The sequence below is a fragment of the Molothrus aeneus genome, chromosome 16 (genome assembly GCF_037042795.1).
Source record: "Molothrus aeneus isolate 106 chromosome 16, BPBGC_Maene_1.0, whole genome shotgun sequence".
NCBI classification, from domain to species: Eukaryota; Metazoa; Chordata; class Aves; order Passeriformes; family Icteridae; genus Molothrus; species Molothrus aeneus.
In genome coordinates, this window is record NC_089661.1 from 2,475,811 (window position 1) to 2,496,363 (window position 20,553).

A 20,553-nucleotide genomic window follows, 5' to 3' on the forward strand; every position below is an offset into this window, starting at 1 on the left:
TGGGTTTTTCCTGTAACATTTTTCTGTTGCAGTAGTGGTCAGTGAAGTAGCAGCTGTGCTTATGATGCCAAGTGTCTGCTTTTCCAGAGGGAAAGGCTTGTTGTTTAACTCAGCCCAAGTAATTTAGGCTAGTTAAAACCTCCAGAGTTCTGAGAGATTACTTAGATCAGGTTATGAAGGGCTCTGTCGAGTCAAGTTTGGAATATGTTCAGGATGCAATATCTACAGTTTCATGGGCCCCTGGCTCAGTTGTTTGACTGCCTTTGTGGTGAACATTTTTTTCCCAATGCATTTACTTCCATAAAACTGCCTCTGTAAAGACAATATAGGAGTGTGTTTTAAATTTGAAACCTCATCTGCAGGAAATTAACTGATTTGTATTTCTAAGAGTAACAGTTGCATTTGAGGATGGAGTATTCTTTTTTATCACCAGTCATCTGATGCAATCTTCAGTAAAATGTATCACTTAAAGGTTTAAGTACACATCCATAGTACTTTATTGTTGCTGCTCTGAAAAACAAATCCCAGGTTTTCTGAGGCATCTTGAGCAGTTTAATTAGAATGAAAGAGAAAACAAAAAGATTCTTCTTAAGTCTTGCTCTGTCAACACCAGCATTAAATGTGTTGACCTGCCCTCTAAAGCAGAGCTGTATCAGAGTCCTGGCCTAAAAATGGGTATTTGCTCAAAACCATTTTGTGTCAAAGCCTGACCTTTGCCCAGCTAATGGCACGATTTAGAGGCTGCCTGTGGGTTTCTGTGTTACTGGCATTGGGAGGATTCCCTCTCTGTGGCAGTGGAATTAATGCAGGACCTGCATAGCACAAGTGGATCTGGGAGCAAGGTCCTTGAGAGCTGATGGCAGCGATGACAGAAATCAGGGCAGTCACTTGCAGCAGCAGCAACATTTGTGGCTGATCTGCTTGCACTGACAGCATCCTGTCAGAGGAGGCTTCAGGGCTGTGATTGAAGGGATAAATGTAATTGCAGGCTCTGTAAGACTCTCTGTCTCTCCCCAGCAGGGGCAGGTTCCCAGTGCTGCTCTTCCCAGCTCCATGAACATGCTGGGGCCGCAGAGCGGGCAGCTGCCGTGTCCCCCGGTGAGCCAGCCCCCCCTGCACCAGAGCACGCCTCCCGTGTCCTCTGCAGCCGGGATGGCACCGATGCAGCACCCAACCCCCCCGGGAATGACTCCTCCCCAGCCAGCAGCACCCACCCAGCCATCCACGCCGGTCTCGTCCTCGGGACAAACTCCGACCCCGACGCCGGGCTCTGTTCCCACGGCCACGCAGACCCAGAGCACCCCCACGGGGCAGACTGCGGCCCAGGCCCAGGTGACACCGCAGCCACAGACCCCTGCCCAGCCCCAGTCTGTGCCAACCCCACAGCCAGCCCAGCAGCAGCCAACATCTGTGCAGGCACAGCCACCTGGCACTCCAGTAAGTACCAGCCAGGCCCCCGTGCCTTGTGTCGTGACATGCCATGAGTGTCCCTGTCTGTAGCACCATGTCCTGAATGTGTAGAGCCCATAGCTGTCCATAGCAGCTTGTGCTTTAGGCCAGGGGGTTGGTTAGAGGTGTGTCAAATGTGTGTGTTCAGATGTTCTCAGCATTGTGTGAAGGAGGGGGGGTTGAATGGCTGGACTGCTCAAAGTTAAATTGGCAGCAGTGTGCAGAAAGATGAGGTGTAACAGGCCTAATGCTCTGTTTGGCCATAATCAGAATCTTTTCTGATCCTGAGATTTGCCTAGATTTTTTCCTTTTAAGATACAGCCAGGGCAAATGCACGTTTCAAGGAATGTACAGTGTTTTACTGGGCAGGTGTTTTCTCTGTAAAAGAAGCCTCTTTGGGGCAGAATTTTTCCTTGGCTTCTCCTCTGTAAAGCAGAGTTATTAAATGTGTAATATCAAAACTTGGCTACAGTGACCTGTATCCATGTTCTGCACTGTTGTAGAATATCATCTCATGTCTCTTTTGTGCTGTTCATTTTTAGTAAAGGAAAATATTTCTATATATGCAGTGTCTTTCTTTTGTACTGTTTTTACAACAGCTATCCCAGGCAGCAGCTAGTATTGATAACAGGGTCCCCACCCCTGCCTCAGTTGCTAGTGCTGATACGAATTCCCAGCAACTAGGACCAGATGCACCAATGCTAGAAAGCAAATCAGAAGTTAAAACTGAAGAAACTGAGCCAGAGACTAGTGAGACACAAGTGGAAGCTAAGACTGAGGTAAATGAGATTCTCTACAGCTTAACTGAAAGCAGTGATAGATATAAAAGCACTTAATGATGTGTCTGACTCGGTGAGCTAAGGGGCGAGAGGAGGGTCGTTACTGCAAAGTAACTCCTGAGGAAAGCCATGGATGGAAAGTGCTTCAACAGTCTCAAACTGATATTTTGATGGCTGAAGTTTGGGTTGTAGATGTAACAGTACCTCTTGTTGCATCCTTTCTTAAGGTGGAGGAGGACTTACAAGGAACTTCACAAATAAAAGAAGAAACAGATGGAACAGAACTGAAGCAAGAGCCAATGGAGATTGAAGAAAAGAAGCCTGAAATTAAAACAGAGGCTAAAGAGGAAGAGGAGAGTGGCACTAATGGAACCACTTCACAATCCACATCACCATCTCAGCCCCGCAAGAAAAGTACGTGTGTGAACACTGAGTTCCCCTGTGTGCTTTGCTTTCACTGACATTTGTTTTCCACAGTCTCAGCTCCTGTTTCGAGGATTGTTTTACACTTGTGTTTGCAGCACGTGGAGCTCTGGGAGATCAATACTCTGTAACTTAATTTTGAAAGTAGCATTCCTTTAATGTTACATGAATCAGGTGAGAAAAGCAAGTCACTGTGCCCTTGATCTCAGCAGTGCCTGCCCAGAAGGGCTAAGGTAGTAAGGCAGTGATTGCTGGAGGAATTAAATACATAAATCCCTCCCTGTACATCTTGGTGCTCTTTGAGGAGAGCTCAGTGCAGATAAGAGAGCTTTCAGTAACCAAGGATATCCATTGCTTTTCTTCTCCTGTTAAGAGGCTGCACACACCACCTTTATCCTGAGTTTTGCCAGTCACTTTTCTGAGAATCAGGCACTTGACCCCTCCTGAACCTGTGTTCCTCCTAGGCTGGACTGCTGCAAGAGGCTTAACATCTATTTTAGAGTCCTGTGTTTTCAGGACTTGAAATTTTTCAGTGTAGTGTTCATTTGCTCAGCAGTCTCTTAAATTAAGCTGTAGTGTCAGCACAGATTGAGGTGTGACTGCATCTGTACTCAAGGGAACTTCATGGTGCTGCAGGTTATATAAATGTTTGGGTGCCTTCTGTTAGTAAGAAATAAATAAGATTATTAAAGCAGAAATATATTTCTCTGCTTGCAGTGCAGGCTTTGTGGCAGGCTGCAAGAGAAGTTTTCAGACTCAAAAACCTTAGCAGTTTTGAGACCTCTGTTTTTTGGTATCTGCTTTATTGAGGTGATGTTTTCTGTGGTCAGTTTTTAGTTTTCAACCAAAGGGAAGCTTTCAACATGCTGGAAATGTCAGAAAAATCTACATCTCCTTGATGTGCTTTGGGTTGCATTTGGTTACTAACCATAATCTTTTTGTAATAAATCACTATAAAACACATTTCCCTGCAGATTGATGTTTTCAGCTGGCAGCAGAATGGGGCACCCAAACGAGAGCCCACTGCAGAACCACCTGGCAGAGCCTTTTCCAACCCAAATGTAACACAGGGAGTGGAAAAAAAAGCTTATTAGCATTTCTGAGCCAGTGATATTCCCTGTGGAAGGAGTCACTGCTGCCTGGTAGGAATGTGCTTGCACAGGGAAGGTTCCTGCAGAGTCAGTTCAGGCTGGGTCACCACATATTCCAATTCCTCCTTTGGTGACACAATTTTATCTTGGAAGCTTTGTCACCCAGTAACTGTGTATTGCAAAGCACGTGCTGTGTGGGCAGGTACAACCACAGACACGAGTTTAAAGGGTGGCATTTTCACACCAAGGAGTTTGTTCAATGTTAATTGAGCTTTGGTATTAAAATGCTGAATAAACCAAGAGGTATTGGAGAGTAATTACTGCCAAGTGTGCTGAAGACATAGGTGATATTTTAAAACTACTGAAGAGACTGATCAGGAGTTTTGCAAGGGCTTGCAGAAGTATTGAGAAATCTTCCTCCTTCCCATGCAGGCAGATTCCTGAGGGCCATCCCACAGTAGGCTGGGACATAGCAGGCACTGAGGGGACTGTGTGCTATAATTCAGCAAGCAGAGCCCTTTTTTTGCCTTTTTTTTTGCAAATCTAATGTGAGCAAGAAAGGGAGGTCACAGTTCCTTGCCTTGCAGTCTCAAAAACCCACTATAATACTCTTTTGGGTAGCTCCTGTCTCCTTGTGGCAGCTTTAGTTTGACCTTGAAGATGAGTTTTACTGGTTTCTTCACTTCTTTGTAAGGCATAATGGAAAACTTGCAGGAGCTTGGGTTTGAGGTGTATTTGTGTGTGCTGTCCTTGTAATTTTGAAAATGTCTTATCTTCCTTTATGAATTTTCTCCTTAGTAATCATAAGCAGACTTGCCTTTGTTTGAAAAAGGCAAAAAACTTCAAAAGGTAGCATTGTACTGTTCTTTGGTAGGTTATACGTCATCGTGAGTCAGGCAAAGATCCCATTTTCTTTTTACCACCCACACACCCAAGACAAAATGGGATAACTGGATGCCAGCTCCTTGCAAAGGTCTTCAAGCTACTGGAGGAGAACTGAGAGCATTTAATTTTGGAAAAAGGAGAGTGGGAAAAACAAAACTTCCTTGTAAAATCCATGTACAGGGAGATGCTATGATCAAATGTGCTGGTATTAGTCATAGTCCTTAGAGGCAGAGCAGCTGAAGATGAAGGCAATGTATCTGTATGTTTTTAGGTAAAGTAAGAAATTGAAATAACAACTGAATTTTCATTTTGATTTCTATTCAAACTTCAAAATGAAAGTGGGTTATAAACTTTATCAGCAAAGATAATTAGGCTGTAAGGAACTTGGCAGAAGTCACAGTGGTTCTCTGTAGTTTGAGTTTAAAATAAGATTGGATTTACTTTGAAGGCTCCTGTAGCTTAGTGCTATGTTATTATAGGAGAAAATTCTAAAAGCAGTGTCAAGCAGGTAGTCAGAAGAGATTATTAAAAGGTACTTTTTGACCTTTACATTTCATTAAATGAAATAATTCAGATTATCACATTATGAACTATCTGAATCAGAGCAGTAGGGAATACTGTTCCTCATTAATGGAATTTAATATTTATTTCTGTTCTTGAGGATCCCATAATATAATGTGCAAGAGTTGTTTATGAAACTTTGGAAATCTATAGTGGGGAAAAATGCCTGCATGCATGGGATTGATAAATATGGAAGAGAATTCCCATTTTGTTGGGAGTGAGATTGTGGCAATAGCTGAAATGATCATACAACCAATGGGGTAGTGTCAGCTTAATTTGTCATCCCTTTTTTTGTGTGTACTCTTTACAATCATGGATTTTGATCTAGATGTCCCAAAAAGCAATTTATATCATACCCAAATACCATTTGAGTGAGAAAAGCAATGATCAGCCTCAAAGGGGTCACTGAGCCCTGTTGATTCAAGTACTTTTAGCAGAATTAATTGCTCCATTTTATTGGTATTGTTCTCATTTCATCCAGGTAGATAAATATGAGATGCCATCCTGCTTTCCTTCGTTGTCTTTTTTTCTCAATGATAGGCATTCTTCCCTATTTAAAGACACCGTTCCTAAGGAAATAAATGTAATTACACTGCTGAGATGTTCAAAGAGCTCTCCAAGTTATCATTATTTTTCAGAAAATGTATTGCCTTTTTTTGTCCTTGTCAGCCACTCCTGAAAGAATCATGGCTGTTGCCATGCCACTGTTGCCAAGTGGTGGCATAGAAATCTGGAAGTATTAACACTTTGAAAATCAATTAACGATCCATCAGAGCAGGACTGTTTGCACAGCCTGGCCAGGAAAATTCCTGTGCCAGCTCTCAGGACATCTGGTCACTCTCTGTAGAGCTGGCTCCTCACCCCTGCCCACTGCAGTGGGTTTTGCTGGAGGAATCTTGGCTTGGAAATAGCGAGCAAGGTTAGAAAGGAGGGAGGGAAAATTCTGCTCAGTCTCTCCTTTGAGGAGAAAAGGTTCATTCATGTTGAAACAATTGATTTAATTTGATTCTGTGTAAGTTTTGAGGGTTTTTTTAATGCTACAGAATGTGTATCATCATGGGCTGGAGTTGTTCTCATATCCCTATTTTGGGAATATCTCTGCTGTGATCTGAGTGAATACAAGGCTGTGTTTGCCTTTTGTAAGTGAGGGTTTGCTCTGATCAGGAAAACCCTTTGCAGAGTTTTACTTAATGTATTTCTTTGGGGTTTTTTTAGGGGAGTCAAGAGATTAGGAAACAAGGAGGGCAATTTTTTAACCTTTCTGACTTCCATTTCCAGTTTTCAAGCCCGAGGAGCTGCGCCAGGCCCTCATGCCCACCCTGGAGGCTTTGTACCGGCAGGACCCAGAGTCCCTTCCTTTCAGACAGCCTGTGGATCCCCAGCTTCTAGGGATTCCGGTGAGTTGGCATTAAAAAACTCCTATTGAAATATTCTCCTATTGGTTTATTTATTAATTTATTTCTTTTTAAGTATTCTTCTATTTTATCTTGGCTCAGACAAACATTTTCCCTTTTTTCAACATCTTGAAAAACCTATAAAATTTTAAAATTCAGGGTTTTCGCCTTAAAAAAATCAGGTTTTTTTGGTGTTTGTACAGGATTATTTTGACATTGTGAAGAATCCCATGGATCTGTCGACCATCAAGCGCAAGCTGGACACGGGGCAGTACCAGGAGCCCTGGCAGTACGTGGATGATGTGTGGCTGATGTTCAACAACGCCTGGCTCTACAACCGCAAGACTTCCCGGGTCTACAAGTTTTGCACTAAGCTGGCAGAGGTGTTTGAGCAGGAGATTGACCCAGTCATGCAGTCCCTGGGCTACTGCTGTGGGCGCAAGGTGGGTGCCCAGTGTCCCAGGGAGTTCTTCCCAACAGCCCAGCTGCAGTCAGCACACAAAGCTTCAGCTGGGGCACTTGGTTTTTGAAATAGAAATAGTGAATGGAAGGTTGTAGAAAGTTTGGTTTTGTTATAAATATGTTCAGAGCTAAAAAGGTCAATAGCAGCTCTACCCTTCTGTTATTATCGTTGTGTTTTTCTCCCTCAGAGGACACCTTCTTTAGTTATAAGTAATATTACAATAATTCCCTGGTTTCCCATGTCCATAAAGCAGAGGTCAAAGGGCCAGCTGCTTTTAGAGCTGATGATTGTCACCAGATTGAGAGGGCTGTGCTGGTAAATTCACAATAGCTGCAAAAGTGTGATGGCCATGGCAGTGTCCTCTGATAGCCACAACATCAGGTTTGCTTTGTAGCCCCCTGCTGAACAAAATCCCCCATTGTGAAGCTGCTTTTCTCCCTTGCTTTGCAGTATGAGTTCTCTCCCCAGACCTTGTGCTGCTATGGCAAGCAGCTCTGTACCATTCCCCGGGACGCTGCCTACTACAGCTACCAGAACAGGTGAGTCCCTGAATCCAGGATTTCCCTTTTTCAGGAAATCAGATCTCTTTTGAGTTCTCTGCACATACAGAGGATGAGGAGGAGCTTGAACTTTTCCTTTCCATTGTCAGCCAAGTCAGGGAGAAGTTCTTTTTCAATCTTTCCACGCTGTCCTTTTGCAGGTGACTCTCTGTTTTTCTGTGCTGCAGTGTGAGGCACTCTGTTCCTCAGTGCTTGCTCTTAGCCAGGCTGCCCCATGAAATGCTGCAGTGCAGGTCAAGTTGTCCATGTTTTCCATAAAATGAGGAGCAGGGCTGCAAAAAGGCACTGGGAAATCCTGTTACCTTGTTCTAGGAGAATTGTGAAAATATGCAGGTTTCTCTACAAGTTAGTGCCAGAATTGGCCAAGTAAAGGGTGCAGTGATTGATTGCAAGATTTATGTTTCCCCTTCCTAGCCTGTGCTTCATTATATTTAAATTAGCTTGGAAACAGCATTAAAAACTACTCAGAGACTCCATGAGAAGCTGTGAAAATTAAAATTTCTCTCATTTTTTAATTAATATTAGAACTTGGTGTTTCTATTATTAATAAACAATTGTTAGATTAATTTTCCATTTAATTTTTAAATCACCAGTGTTAAAATCACAAAGCAAACTCAAAACTTGGCTTTAATTTTGATTTCTTAGATGATGTGTGTCTTCCCCCCCAAATAAAATACACAATACAAATGGGCCGAGACAAAAGCTTTGTTTTAAATAGGGAAAAGGAAGTTATGAATTGCTTTCCAGAGGCTTGGCAGCCTCTAAACCTTGCCAGCTGTGAAGTCTCAGAACCAATTCAGACTTCCAGCACTTGTATTTAATTTTTGGGCCATTCCTTCTCTCCAAACATGCTCTTGGGAAGCTCTCAGCCTGTTGATCCCCACTCTGGAGCAGCAAAATGTAGGAGAGGAAAATGTGTCATCCCACCTTGTGTGGGGGGCCTTGGGTGGCCTTGGAGAAGCAGAAAGTATTGACAGGCAGGAATAAATTCATGAGCTCTCATGAAAGGTTTTATACAACCACTGTGGACTCTGAAAAGTCAGGCTAAAGAGAAATAAAACAATTAAAATGTATTTAAATAGACACTTCAGTACTGGCATTAGGGAAAAATAACCCATACCCTTAAATGCTGGTAAAATTTAAAATACTTTTCATATTATTCATTCTGCATTTGGAAAGAATAGTAACTTCAGATTGAATTGAAGAAGGGCTCATTCTTCTTTCAAAAGTGCCTTCCCAGTTTAAGTTTGTGTTAAATTATTCCATGGAAGGCAAGGTTGGTCTCTAGCAAGAAGTCCAGGGTGAGTGGAGCAGAGGGTTCTCTGCACTGGGGGCTGTAATATTCCACTTTTCTGCCCATTATAAACAGGAAAATCCATTTAAGTCATATTTTTCTGCTCATCCAGTTGCCTTCAGAAGAGGGTAAGGGTTGTTTGTGGTTTGGTGTGGGGTTGAGTTCAGGAGGAGTGTGAAGTTTTCTCTTTCAGGCCCACTAAATGCAGTGATGAATGCTGGGGCATTTCAAAAAGGGATTTCTAGAGATAATCACCATCTTGTTTAGTAATAGTCCATTTTACATAGAAAGCCTTGTTCATCAGCTCTAAACCACTCAAATTTCCTGGGACACTGATCTTCAAATCTTAGATGTTCTTAAACAAGTAATCAAGTGAAAAACAAATTCCATACTTCCAGCAGACCTTTAATTGGTCAAATGTTCTTGAATTTTCCATGTACAGAGCAGGCAAAATTGCATGCACATAAAGTCCATGACTAAATTACAACTAAGAATATTTAGACACCATTGAATAAATGAGCTCAGGCACTACAGTTCAATCATTAAGTTAATTATTTGGTATAGAACTGTTCAGATTCCATAATAAGGCAGAAATTCAGGTTGAAGTGTTCAGAAAATGTGCTGCATGTGTGAATATCCAGTTGAGAAAACCAAGTGCTGTTTCAGGTCAATACTGCCATCCAGTTATGAATTTAGAATTACCTTTGCACTTAATTACAGTGGGGAATTCACCTGTTCATGTGAGATTGAGCATTTGCTGGACTTTGGTGTTGAACCATAATGCTGCTCTTTAATAAACAGGAGTCCCCTGAACAGTCTGCATTTGAAAAGCTTTTCATGTTTGATGTGTTGCAATAAGTGCATTCTTTGGGGTTTCTCTGGCTGCTGTAACTACAATATTGTGTGTTTTTTATGGGTTTTGCTGAATATTTGTGGTGACATGCAAAAGGCAGGTCTCTGTTTCTGAGGGTCCACATCCATAATAAGTTAAAGCTATTGCTTCACCTTGGTTATTTTATGGACAAATGTTCATGATCTTTAGGTGATTCATTTTCACTGTACTTCAGTTTTTATTTCCTCATTTTAATATCATGGATTAAAGCTTAGAGTGCTTTGAAAGCCCATAAGTTATTCTGAAAATGGATCAGAATTAACATTTTCTGGGACTGTTTAAATGTAGCAAATTATTAATAGGAGCCTTGGCCATGGATTTTTCTGGCTTCACTCTCCTGTATTTGGATCCTCATGATTTTCAGTCCTTCCCAATCTGACTCTTAAAATGATGAGCAACTCTGTTAGTAAGGAAAATAGTGGTGGGGGTTTTTAATTTGAGAAAAAAATTAAAGAAGCACATTATAGGAAAAAGAGAAATGGTGTGAAGGGTAAAAAGGACATAAACCTCTGAACCTCTTATGTTTGGATTTTAAAAAATTATTGGCTACTATGTTCTCAGTTTAGGGATGGGCTGTGAGGGGCAAGGGAAGTCAGTGGAAATGAGATGTTCTGTGTCTGTGCCCACTCCTGAAACCCTCCTCTCTAATAACCACAATGTATTTATCATGCCCAATGAGAAATTAGTGGAATACATTTGTTTTTCTCCTGGCCTTGCTGTGTTGCATTCTCAGCTCCCAGAGCCTGGTTTTCCCTGGCAGGGAGATGTGTTTAATGCCAGGGGAGTGCCCTAGGAGGAGCTGGCTGCAGTTTGAGGGGGGTCAGGCTGGCAGGGGCTCCATGGCAGTGTCACTGGGGTGGGGTGAACTGGAACCAGCCCTTCCCAGGGCTCCTCCTGCCCCTGCAGCTCCTGCAGCAGCTTCCAGGCTTCAGGGATGGCTGGTGGAGCATCTCCCCTGGCCAGCATGGCCCCAGTGTGTCCCAGCAGGAATTCTGATCCATCCATGCCATCAGGGCTGTCTCCAGGCCAGGAGCTCTCTGGGATTGCATTGAGGTGTCCGGGGCGGGCTGAGGGGGCAGAGCTGCCCCATTGCTCAGGCTCCATCCTGGGGTTGTTGGTTCATTGTGGCCCTGAGTCCCCTTGGTGCCTGTGACACTCCCACCCCACGGCTCTGGTGTCTGAGTACTAAACCTGCCTCGTTCTGTGCTGCCATCGCTGCTTCCACTCTCTCACTCTCCATAAAGCTCCTTTATTTTGATGATCCTTTGTGGCCTTCCTGCATTTTACAGCTGTGGCCTCTCTGTTACCTCTGTTCATGTGTGAATTCATATCCTTTCCAAACATTTAGCCTCCTTTTTTTATTTTGTTTTTTTATTTTAGTGACCCTGACAACTTTGGTTCCAGTTCATCTGAAACAAACAACCAAAAAAAACCCAAAACAAAACAAAATGAAAACCCCACCAAACACACACCCCTTCCCCCCCTAAAATCCATGTAACCTTGATGTTATTTTATTTTTTCAAATGCAGATTGTATTTTCATAGAGTTGTATTCCAATTTACTCAGCTTGGTTTGGTAAACTGCAGAATTGGTTTTGCTGAGTATGACTTGGATTGGCTCTTGGTCTGGTGACCAAAAATTGTACCTAGCCTTATGTTCAATTTGTAAAGCTTAATTAATTCCACATCCTGAATGTACCTGATAAATATATTGTATGTATGTACAATATTTCATGTTGTTCACATATATACATATATTGTATTTATTTATATAAATGGCTGGAAACTCTGACCCATAATTGCATTTCTGTTAAATGTTTGTCTAGAGTATGGATTTGGTTTCATTTATATGAAAGAATGTTAGCCGAGCAATTGGTCACATTTAATCTTACAGTCAAATTTCGAATTTATTGTTTTTACAGATTTTTTTTCAATATCAAGTGTTTCTGCTTTTGCAGTTTTGACTCACAATCAGTAAATGCTTTCAGCATATTTCCTAATTACTTTAATCTGTAATAAATGTGTCCTTAAAGCTTGTTGACAGGCTCCTTTTTACCCAAAGAAAACTCGATCAGTCACAAGCCTGGAATCAAAGAGAAATTTTTTTCCCTGAGCGATGCAAATCAAATCCAAATTCTTAAATTTGAAGCCTGTACAAAGGTAGCTCTTGGTGGCTACTGCCCAAACCCTGCCCAGCTTTGGGCAGTGAGGCCCAGCACTTGTTACAATGTGTGAAATGAGACCGAATGCTAATCTGTGCTTTGCCTTGGCTTTCTGCTCTGTGTTGTCTTGGTGTTTGCGTCTTACCTCTTACGTCTGTGCTGTTTGTTCCCTCCCCTGTTCTCTAATCCTGCCCTCCCCTCCCTCTGTGCCTCCTCATTGTCCACACTGACCCATCAATCAACCAACAACGTCCCCCCTTCCGTCGTGCTCCTGGTGATCTGCCCTGCCCTGGTTGGTGGCTCCGTGCTTGGGTGGCTGTGTTTGTGCTGGACCAGCTCACCCAAATATGGCCTTCTTGCTGACAGGTATCACTTCTGTGAGAAGTGTTTCACTGAAATCCAGGGGGAGAATGTCACCCTGGGTGATGACCCTTCCCAGCCTCAAACGTAAGTCTCTTCCTTTCCTCTGCAGCCTGAATTTTGGAGTGGGGCAGGGGGAGGGTGTCCTGGTTTGGGAGTAAAACCCAAGCCTGTGGGGGGGATCTGGGGGGAAATGCTTGATTCCTTCTTAGCAGGAGATTTATAGGGACAGGATTAAGAGCTGTTGGGTCTCTTACTGTGCCCAGCACTGCTGCCCGTTCCTGGGGTGGCAGACCCTGGATAATGGCTTTGGAGGGCAGCAGTGGAAGCTGTGTCAATAAATGTCACTAATCCATCACCTTTTCTAATGGAAAACTTCCATCTAATTCTGATATCTCACCTTTTGAAGCACAGCTTATGTTTCTAAAACCAAAGGCTTGCCTCTAACCTGGCCAGAAAAATCAGATTTGAGGCTTCTGAGCTGGTTTGGAAGGTGGCTGCTTTACTGACAGTAGCTTCCCTTGTTCTTTATGATTTTAGTTTTATGTGTAGACTTGGGTATCTCCTGCTTTTCATTTACACAGAAAGTGAAATGGGAAAAATATTTTCTGTAGCTTAAAATACAGTAAACTGAATTGCTTGCTCTGACCAGAAAATAAATACTGAGATGCTTTCTTCAGACTTGAGGTTTGCTGCAATTCAGCAAAGCATGATATTGTCTGAGCCTCTGATGTGAAGGTGCTACTGAGTTTTCATATTAACTCTTTGTCTCTAGAACCATCTCAAAGGATCAGTTTGAAAAGAAGAAAAACGATACCCTGGATCCAGAGCCGTGAGTACCAGGCTGTTGTTTTCCTTCCCAAAATCTCTCTGCTTCCACTTGTCCTTCAGCCAGCAGGGCAGAAATGGAGCAGGGATTTAAGAACTCTTCTGTACCCCATCCCTGCCCAAACAGACTGCAGAATCCTTCCCTAAAATTCATGGCACAGCACCCAAAGTTGATGTTGGATTTGTACCCCAGAGGAACGCAGGAGCCTGTTCCACAGACAGTTCCTGGTTCTGGCACTGGGGTAAACCCAGGGGTGAGCCCTGCCAGGGCTGGGAATGGCCCTCCCTCCTCCAGAGCCTTTCACTCTGCAATCCTGGGGCACTTCTGCATTTCCCCCTGGTGGTTCTAAACCCCATTTTTCTCTTCCCTGGGTGCTGAGCCCACCCAAAGGCCAAGGCACGCCCTGTGTGAGCCTGGGGAGGCTCAGGGGATGCCCAGCTGAACTCGGGGCTGCTTTCCCTGCAGTGGATTTTATCAGCCTGCTCCACGTTCTCTGGCAGTTTGAGGCACAACACCATTTGATTCCTTTGCTTATCTTTGCAAATTCTAAAGAGAGCTCCTCCCCAGCCTGGAAGGCTGGACTGAGACAGACCCCAGTGCATTTGGCTTCTTAACCTGCCCTGCACTCTGGACTGGGAAAGCCTCTAACAGTTTTCCATCCAAAAAAAGAATTCAGACATACAACTTTTTGACCAGAGAACAAAAGATAAAAACAAGACTACAGCAGAGCCATGCAGGCAAAGACAAGTTAATACATGTTTTTTTGGCAGGGTGGCTCATGAATGACTAGTTCTTACATTTACAGTAAGTTGAGCAACCATTTATTCAGCTTGTGGTTGTTGCAGCAATTCAGAATTAAATCTGTGGAGGTATTGTTGAGAATTCTGTGAAACTGGGATTCTGCTTGGAAGAGGATAGAAAAGATCCAGAAAAAGTTGTGCATGACATCCCCTTTCAGATTTTTAAACCAGCACGTTCTGCAATTTATATATAGGTATAGATGTATATGTATAACTTGCACATGGATTGATAGATGTACATCTGAATCTATTCTGAGTATTTTTTTAAACTTAGATGTAAGTTGGACCTGATGAAATTGATTCAGCTCTTAGCAGAGGATTGGCAACTCCTTCTTTCATTCTGAATTCTGGAAAATTCCTTACCTAACACCAAAGGTAATTTACTGCTGGTTTTTTCTCTTCAGGTTTGTTGACTGCAAAGAATGTGGTCGGAAGATGCACCAGATTTGTGTGTTACATTATGATATTATTTGGCCTTCAGGGTAAGAGATGTTTGTTAGTTTTTTACCCCTTGTATAATGAGACTGATGTAGTTTATGTAATTAAAGACTTTCTGCCTTTGTTCTTTAATATGTGGGCACAGCCTTTTAAAGAACTGGGTACAAAGGGACAAAGCATTTTTGAATAAAATACTTTTTTGTGGGTTGGGGTCTTAGTTCAGTATATTCAGATGAAAATGTATATATTCATCCACACAGATTTCTGTGGTTTCTTTCTAACTCTTAACCAAGGGCAGCTGGCTGGAGGGGAGTTTGTGTGCACAGAACACAAATGCAGGTGTAACTGCTTGGCAGAGTTAAACCAGCTTTAAATCCCTCAAAAATGGAGTGAAATAAGCTGTTCAAAGCCAGGAAAAAATATATTGTACTCTGACATTTAAATTACATGTTCAAACATTGGGTTTAAGCTCACCAATAATGGGTTTATGCTAAATTTTTGGCTTTTTTTTTCCTCGATAGGTTTGTCTGTGATAATTGTCTGAAGAAAACTGGTAGAACACGCAAAGAAAACAAATTCAGTGCTAAAAGTGAGTTTGGTATTCCTGTTTTTATCTTCATCTTCTCCCTGCCACCCCTAATGGGTTTTTGATTGAGACTGTGTTGTCATGACAGACAGCCCAGGAACGTTTGCAAAATGGGGAGCAGCATAGCCTGAGGCTGTTGGAATTTTAATCAACATTTGAAAGCCCTGCTGTTTATGTGTTTGTGGTCAGTCTTGTTGCTGCTTGGTGTGTTTGACATCTTTGTCATTATTTCCTAGGGGTTAAAAGCAGAAAGGGACAAAGAGGAGGAGCACAGGGCTGTGTGTGCTTCACTGCTGCATTCAGCCAGGTCTCCATGGAGGGCTGGAGCTGTAGAGACACAATTGTCACCTCTGTGCCCTTCCCATAACCTGTAGGGATCAACTGTGCTGCAGTGCAGGTGCTGCTGCCAAGCACCAGAGTGTGGGAAGAGCTTTTCTTGCCTCCAGAACTGGGGTGGGGTAAGAACTGAGTCCCTCCTTGCTCTGGGTGCTCTTGGCAGTGACCATTGCCATGGGCTGGTGGAAATGGGCACTGGAGAGAGGCCCAGGAGATGCCAGCTCAGGTTGGCTCAGCCTCCAGAATCCTCACAGGGAACACAACTGGGACATTTTTATTCGTGCAGGTCAGGTGGAGCAGGAGAAGGAGCTGGTGTTGAAATGTAGAGCCAGTGCAGAGGGCAGGAAAATAGAGTGAGTGTGGACACCAAGGGGGTGATTGAGGCACTTGAACAAAGGAACTTGCAGGGACATTTCATTCCTCCCTTGATCCCTTGATTCCTTCCTTGGTCCTTCGAAGTTCTGGGCTTCACTGGGTGATGTTGTGCCTGCAAACTTCCAGGCTGGGATAAAGGCAAGGCTTTGCATTAAAAATGTGACTTCTTGAGAACTTCATGTATGGTTGATTGTGTAACAGGAGATGTGAGGGGGGTGATTTGCAGGTGATGATGATGTTGTGTGGGGAATGGTGGGTTCCAGCAATCAGAACAGTCTCTGGAGTAACCTGATGCACTCAAGAGAGTTTTGTTAAAGAGGCACAAATTAATTTCATTAAAGACAGATTAAAATTGGAGGAGAACATTAATAAAATGATGAAATCCAACTGTAGTGTTAGACACCCATTTTAAATGGATCCTCTTCTGTTCTGTGCTGACTTTACAACGTGTATTGATGTAAATTTCCTTAAAAGAAGTGTGTGATTCCCTGGATATCTGCAGTTGCTCTGTGGCTCTGGTTAAAGTTTGAGTAACCAGCCATGTAGCTCAAGGCAGCTACTCTGTTCTGGCCAGGAAAATAATGGCTCTGTTTTCCTTTCCTCCCTGTCCCTCTCCTGTCCCTGCTGTTTGTCCTTCTCCCCTGGGCATCTGGGTCCAGCTGTAACCCTCTGGTGGGCTCAGCTCTGGAGATCAGCTTTCTTCAGCAGAGCTCTGGTGGCAATGCAAGAGCAGGGAAGGGAAAGGAAAGTCTGTTCGTGTCACCAAAACCTTGGTCCTGCTGCTGACCTGAAAACAAACTCAAGCAGTGAAAGTTTGAAACATTATCATGTTCCTTCTTTTAAAAGAAAACATTTGCTGCCCAAGTTGCCATCAATATTTCTCCACTCTTTCAAGCCTGATGGCACAACTGCTGATAACCAAGACAGCACATCCCTCAGCTCTTGTGGAACATTCATGTTCCTAATGTACAGTGAGTAAAATTGGTTATTTTAACTGATAGCCTGCCAGATATAACCAGTGTGCAGCTGGGTTCTGCTGGAAAACCCTGAACTTCTGAAGTATTTATTTTGCTAAGAAAATCTACAAATATTACCTCACCAGTAGCCAGTGCAGAGAGGTTCAAAGACAGAAGATATCCTGACAAATAACTCACCCAAAGTAGTTTCCTGACAAGAAGGAGTTGGAGTTTCTTCCTCCCTGTCCAGTTACTCACCACTAACAGAGGTCTGGCCATTGCTGCTGTCACAGACCCGTGCTGGAGGTTTCTCCTCAGCACCTTGGATGCCTTTTCCAGGTTTTCACCACAGTTTTCAGTGAGCTTTGAGCTTTTGTTAGAGGTGCATGTGTGAGAACTGTCCAAGAACCAAAATCCAACTGCTTTCTAAACCACCTTTCACTCACATTCTAAGAGATCAAAATATGCAACTTTTAGATGCTTTGCTTACAGTACATGTCATTTTAATGCTGCCTGTTTCTTGTATCTCCTTATCTGGTCTTTTTGGGTTTGTTGGTTTCCAAGCTTTAATGCATAAGGAAGGAAGGAGATATTCCTTGGTTGCTTAGCATTGGGAAGATGAAAAGATGCAAACACAACAAGACAGTAGAGTTAACTCCAGTGGCTTTCTGCAAATGTTCCCACTCATCAGCTGAAATATGGAACCCTTTCTCCTTTTTCTGTTTGTCTTCAGAGAAATGAACAGAACAAAGCAATTCCCTCATAAAGAATTGGTGAATTTCCTTTAGAGTCATCCCCCTGCTGTTACATATGGAAATGCCAATACAGTGTATTGGAGTGGGAGATCTGAGAAAGGCTCAGTGTGTTGGAATTGGTAGAGGACATGGTGTTTTTACTTCAACCTGCCTTTAAATTGCATTTTTTGCTTCAAATTATTAATTACTCCCAGGTAAATGATGCTTAGACTGTCTTGTGCTGGTTATGACCACAGAATCTCACTGGACAAGGGGACAAGCTAAAAGATGTAAATCAAGATTGTTGCCTTTGGCAATTTCTGTAAACTGATTGTAATTAAACTGCCAGAGGGCGGGGTTAGATGGGATATTGGGAAGAAATCCTTCCCTGGGAGGGTGGGCAGGCCCTGGCACAGGGTGCCCAGAGCAGCTGGGGCTGCCCCTGGATCCCTGGCAGTGCCCAAGGCCAGGCTGGGCAGGGCTTGGAGCAGCCTGGGACAGTGGGAGGTGTCCCTGCCATGGCAGGGGTGGCACTGGGTGGGCTTTAAGGCCCCTTCCAACCCAAACCATTCCATGGTTCTATAAAATAAAATTTTAAGTGTATAAATTCCTTAGAAAGTGAAATAGTCCTTTGAGTATAAGTGAGTTTTTTCCCCAGTATTGGAGCCCAAAGTAATTTTTAGCACAGATATTTCACTGCAGAATTCTGTGTGCAGGCTCAGAGTCAAGGAGGAACCAAGGGCCTTGTGTCAGGAGCCAAATATCAACTGAAAAATCAAGTCACAGAGAGCAAAAATTAAATGTGTTTTATTAAAATGAACATCTGTGGATTACACCATTACTTTGGAAAAGATAGCAGATTGACCATAAAGTGAAATAGAAATATGAGTGGTAAAATAAGTACAGATGATAAGGGAAATAGTCTTAAATCTTCAAGTCAAAACAGTGGGGTCCTTCTGCTTTCTTAATTTAACCCAAAGTCATCGTGATCTATGTAATTTGTTGGGGATTTATTTAAAAACCACCACATCATGTAAGACCACAAACCCAGCTCCCCACAAGAGCCAATTGTGAACGTAAAGATGGAGTGAGGGCATCTGGACAATCTGTGGACTTGAACTCCCCAAGACCTCCATCTCTGGGCAGGAACTATTTCACCTTGATGTGCAGATTGCTGCAACTGCAGTCCAAAAGCTCTCTTGAAAAGAAAAGCAAAAGCAATGAAATCTCCATTGAAGTCAAAAGGCTTTTCATTTCTGTTGATTTGCTTTGCTTTGCTTGAAAAGGTGTGGCAGGGAGCCAGATCTGTGAAGTGATGTAATCTCTGTCAGCCAGCCAGAGTGGGGCTGGGAGGAGAAAACATTGGCAGGGCTCATAAAATAAGGCTGAAATTGAAAAATGCTACGTAAAGCTGCCTTTGTTAGCTCCCTTACAGGGTAATTGTGGCACTCCAGTGGGTTCAGCTGCAACAGTGGGGTGAGGAAAGCAGGAGGGGCTTTGCTTCTGGGGAAAAGCAGGGATGGGTTTGCATCTCTTCATTTTGTCTGTATAAATCAAACCATCCAATTTTCACGTGGAGGTAAAACAAAAGGGAAAAAAAAAAACCCTATTTCCTTCCAGGGGAGGAAGCTGCAAGAGCTCTGGAGCACAGCAGCAGCCTGACCTGAGCAGCTCCAGGGTTAACATTGCCTTGCTGTGTTCTCCCCTTGCCTTGCAGGGCTGCAGACCACACGTTTAGGGAACCATTTGGAAGACAGAGTGAACAAATTCCTGCGGCGTCAGAACCATCCTGAGGCTGGAGAGGTCTTTGTCAGAGTGGTAGCAAGTTCAGATAAGACAGTAGAAGTTAAACCAGGAATGAAATCCAGGTTGGTCCTGTTCCTTATAATGAATGCAATCATTTTTATTTCTTTTACTTTGAAGTCTCCTTGGGGGGCTATTGTAAAATTGTGCCAAAATTGTGCCTTTGCACGTTTTTGAAATTTGGGCATGTTTAGGAGTATGAAAGGTTAAAAAATGTAGAGGAAGTGACTGTTTTGGGGGCAGTGGGAACATCTTTGCTTATAATGCTGGGACTTTGTGTCACTCCATCTTGAGAGTGACCACATTTTGCTTTCAGAATTCATTTGTTTGGAGCAGTTGCTGAGTTCTGTTCCTTACTCTTCCTTCATTTTGTTGTGTTTTTAGAAGCACTTCAGCTTTCAGGAGTAATTTTTAATTTGCTTAATTATAAATGAAAAGTTTAAAAGCTGTGAAGTATTTTGGGTTAAATTCATAAAAACTGTTTATGTGACATCACTTCATACTAATGCATCACATTTTCTGCTCTGTAGCCTATTTAAAGGCTTGTGGTCTCTGAGGATATTCATGTACTCAATGCTGGCCTGTTCAGCCCTGTGTTCTATATGGAAACAGTCTTTCCATGAATTTACAGGAACAGGACTCCCTGTTTTACTACAGCTCTGATCTGACCCCATTTAACTCCTGCCTAAAAATCACAGAATCACAGAATGATGAGGTTGGCAGAGACCTCTAAGATCCTCAAGTCCAACCTGTGCCCCAACACCTCACCCAGACTGTAGCACCAAGTGCCATGTCCAGGCTTTTTTTAAACACACCCAGAGATGGTGATTCTACCACCTCCCTGGGAAGGGCATTCCAGTACTTTATTATTCTTTTGGTGAAAATTTCTTCCAAATATCCAACCTGTCCCTTCCCTGCTGTAGCTGGAGACTGTGTCCTCTGGTTCTGTCAGTGCTGCCCGGTGGGAGAGACCAACCCCACCTGTCCTCAGCCTCCCTTCAGGAATTGTAGAGAGCAATGAGGTCACCCCTGAGCCTCCTCTTCTCCAGGCTAAACAGCCCCAGCTCCTCCAAACCTTCCTCAGTGTTCCTAAGGAGTTAAAAATAAGGTTGACAGTAATCCCCTCCTTCTGGTAGGACACTGCTTTAATAATTGGTATTTTCTTTGGGTTTTTTTCCTCCTGCTGCCCTGTCCTGCAGATTTGTGGACTCTGGTGAGATGTCAGAATCCTTCCCTTACCGTACCAAAGCTCTGTTTGCGTTTGAGGAGATCGATGGCGTGGACGTTTGTTTCTTTGGGATGCACGTGCAGGAGTACGGCTCGGACTGCCCCCCTCCCAACACCAGGTACCCCTGGCCTCCTCCCAGAGCCCTGCACAGCCACT

General features: G+C 43.3%; 1 protein-coding gene across 5 annotated transcripts in view; it reads left to right on the forward strand.

Moving 5' to 3' along the window:
* The window catches only part of CREBBP (CREB binding protein), a 97,390-nt gene that overhangs the window by 63,674 nt on the left and 13,163 nt on the right, over positions 1–20,553 (forward strand). For 2 of the 5 annotated variants that reach the window (XM_066560544.1, XM_066560548.1), the window contains 12 exons: positions 1,018–1,437; positions 2,049–2,228; positions 2,456–2,642; positions 6,467–6,585; positions 6,786–7,025; positions 7,496–7,584; positions 12,289–12,399; positions 13,088–13,144; positions 14,346–14,423; positions 14,901–14,968; positions 19,084–19,234; positions 20,369–20,515. In XM_066560544.1, the coding sequence (XP_066416641.1) occupies positions 1,018–1,437; positions 2,049–2,228; positions 2,456–2,642; positions 6,467–6,585; positions 6,786–7,025; positions 7,496–7,584; positions 12,289–12,399; positions 13,088–13,144; positions 14,346–14,423; positions 14,901–14,968; positions 19,084–19,234; positions 20,369–20,515 (1,847 nt within the window). The remainder of the gene's footprint in view (positions 1–1,017; positions 1,438–2,048; positions 2,229–2,455; positions 2,643–6,466; positions 6,586–6,785; positions 7,026–7,495; positions 7,585–12,288; positions 12,400–13,087; positions 13,145–14,345; positions 14,424–14,900; positions 14,969–19,083; positions 19,235–20,368; positions 20,516–20,553) is intronic. The other 3 variants (XM_066560546.1, XM_066560545.1, XM_066560547.1) reach the window with 3 other exon arrangements.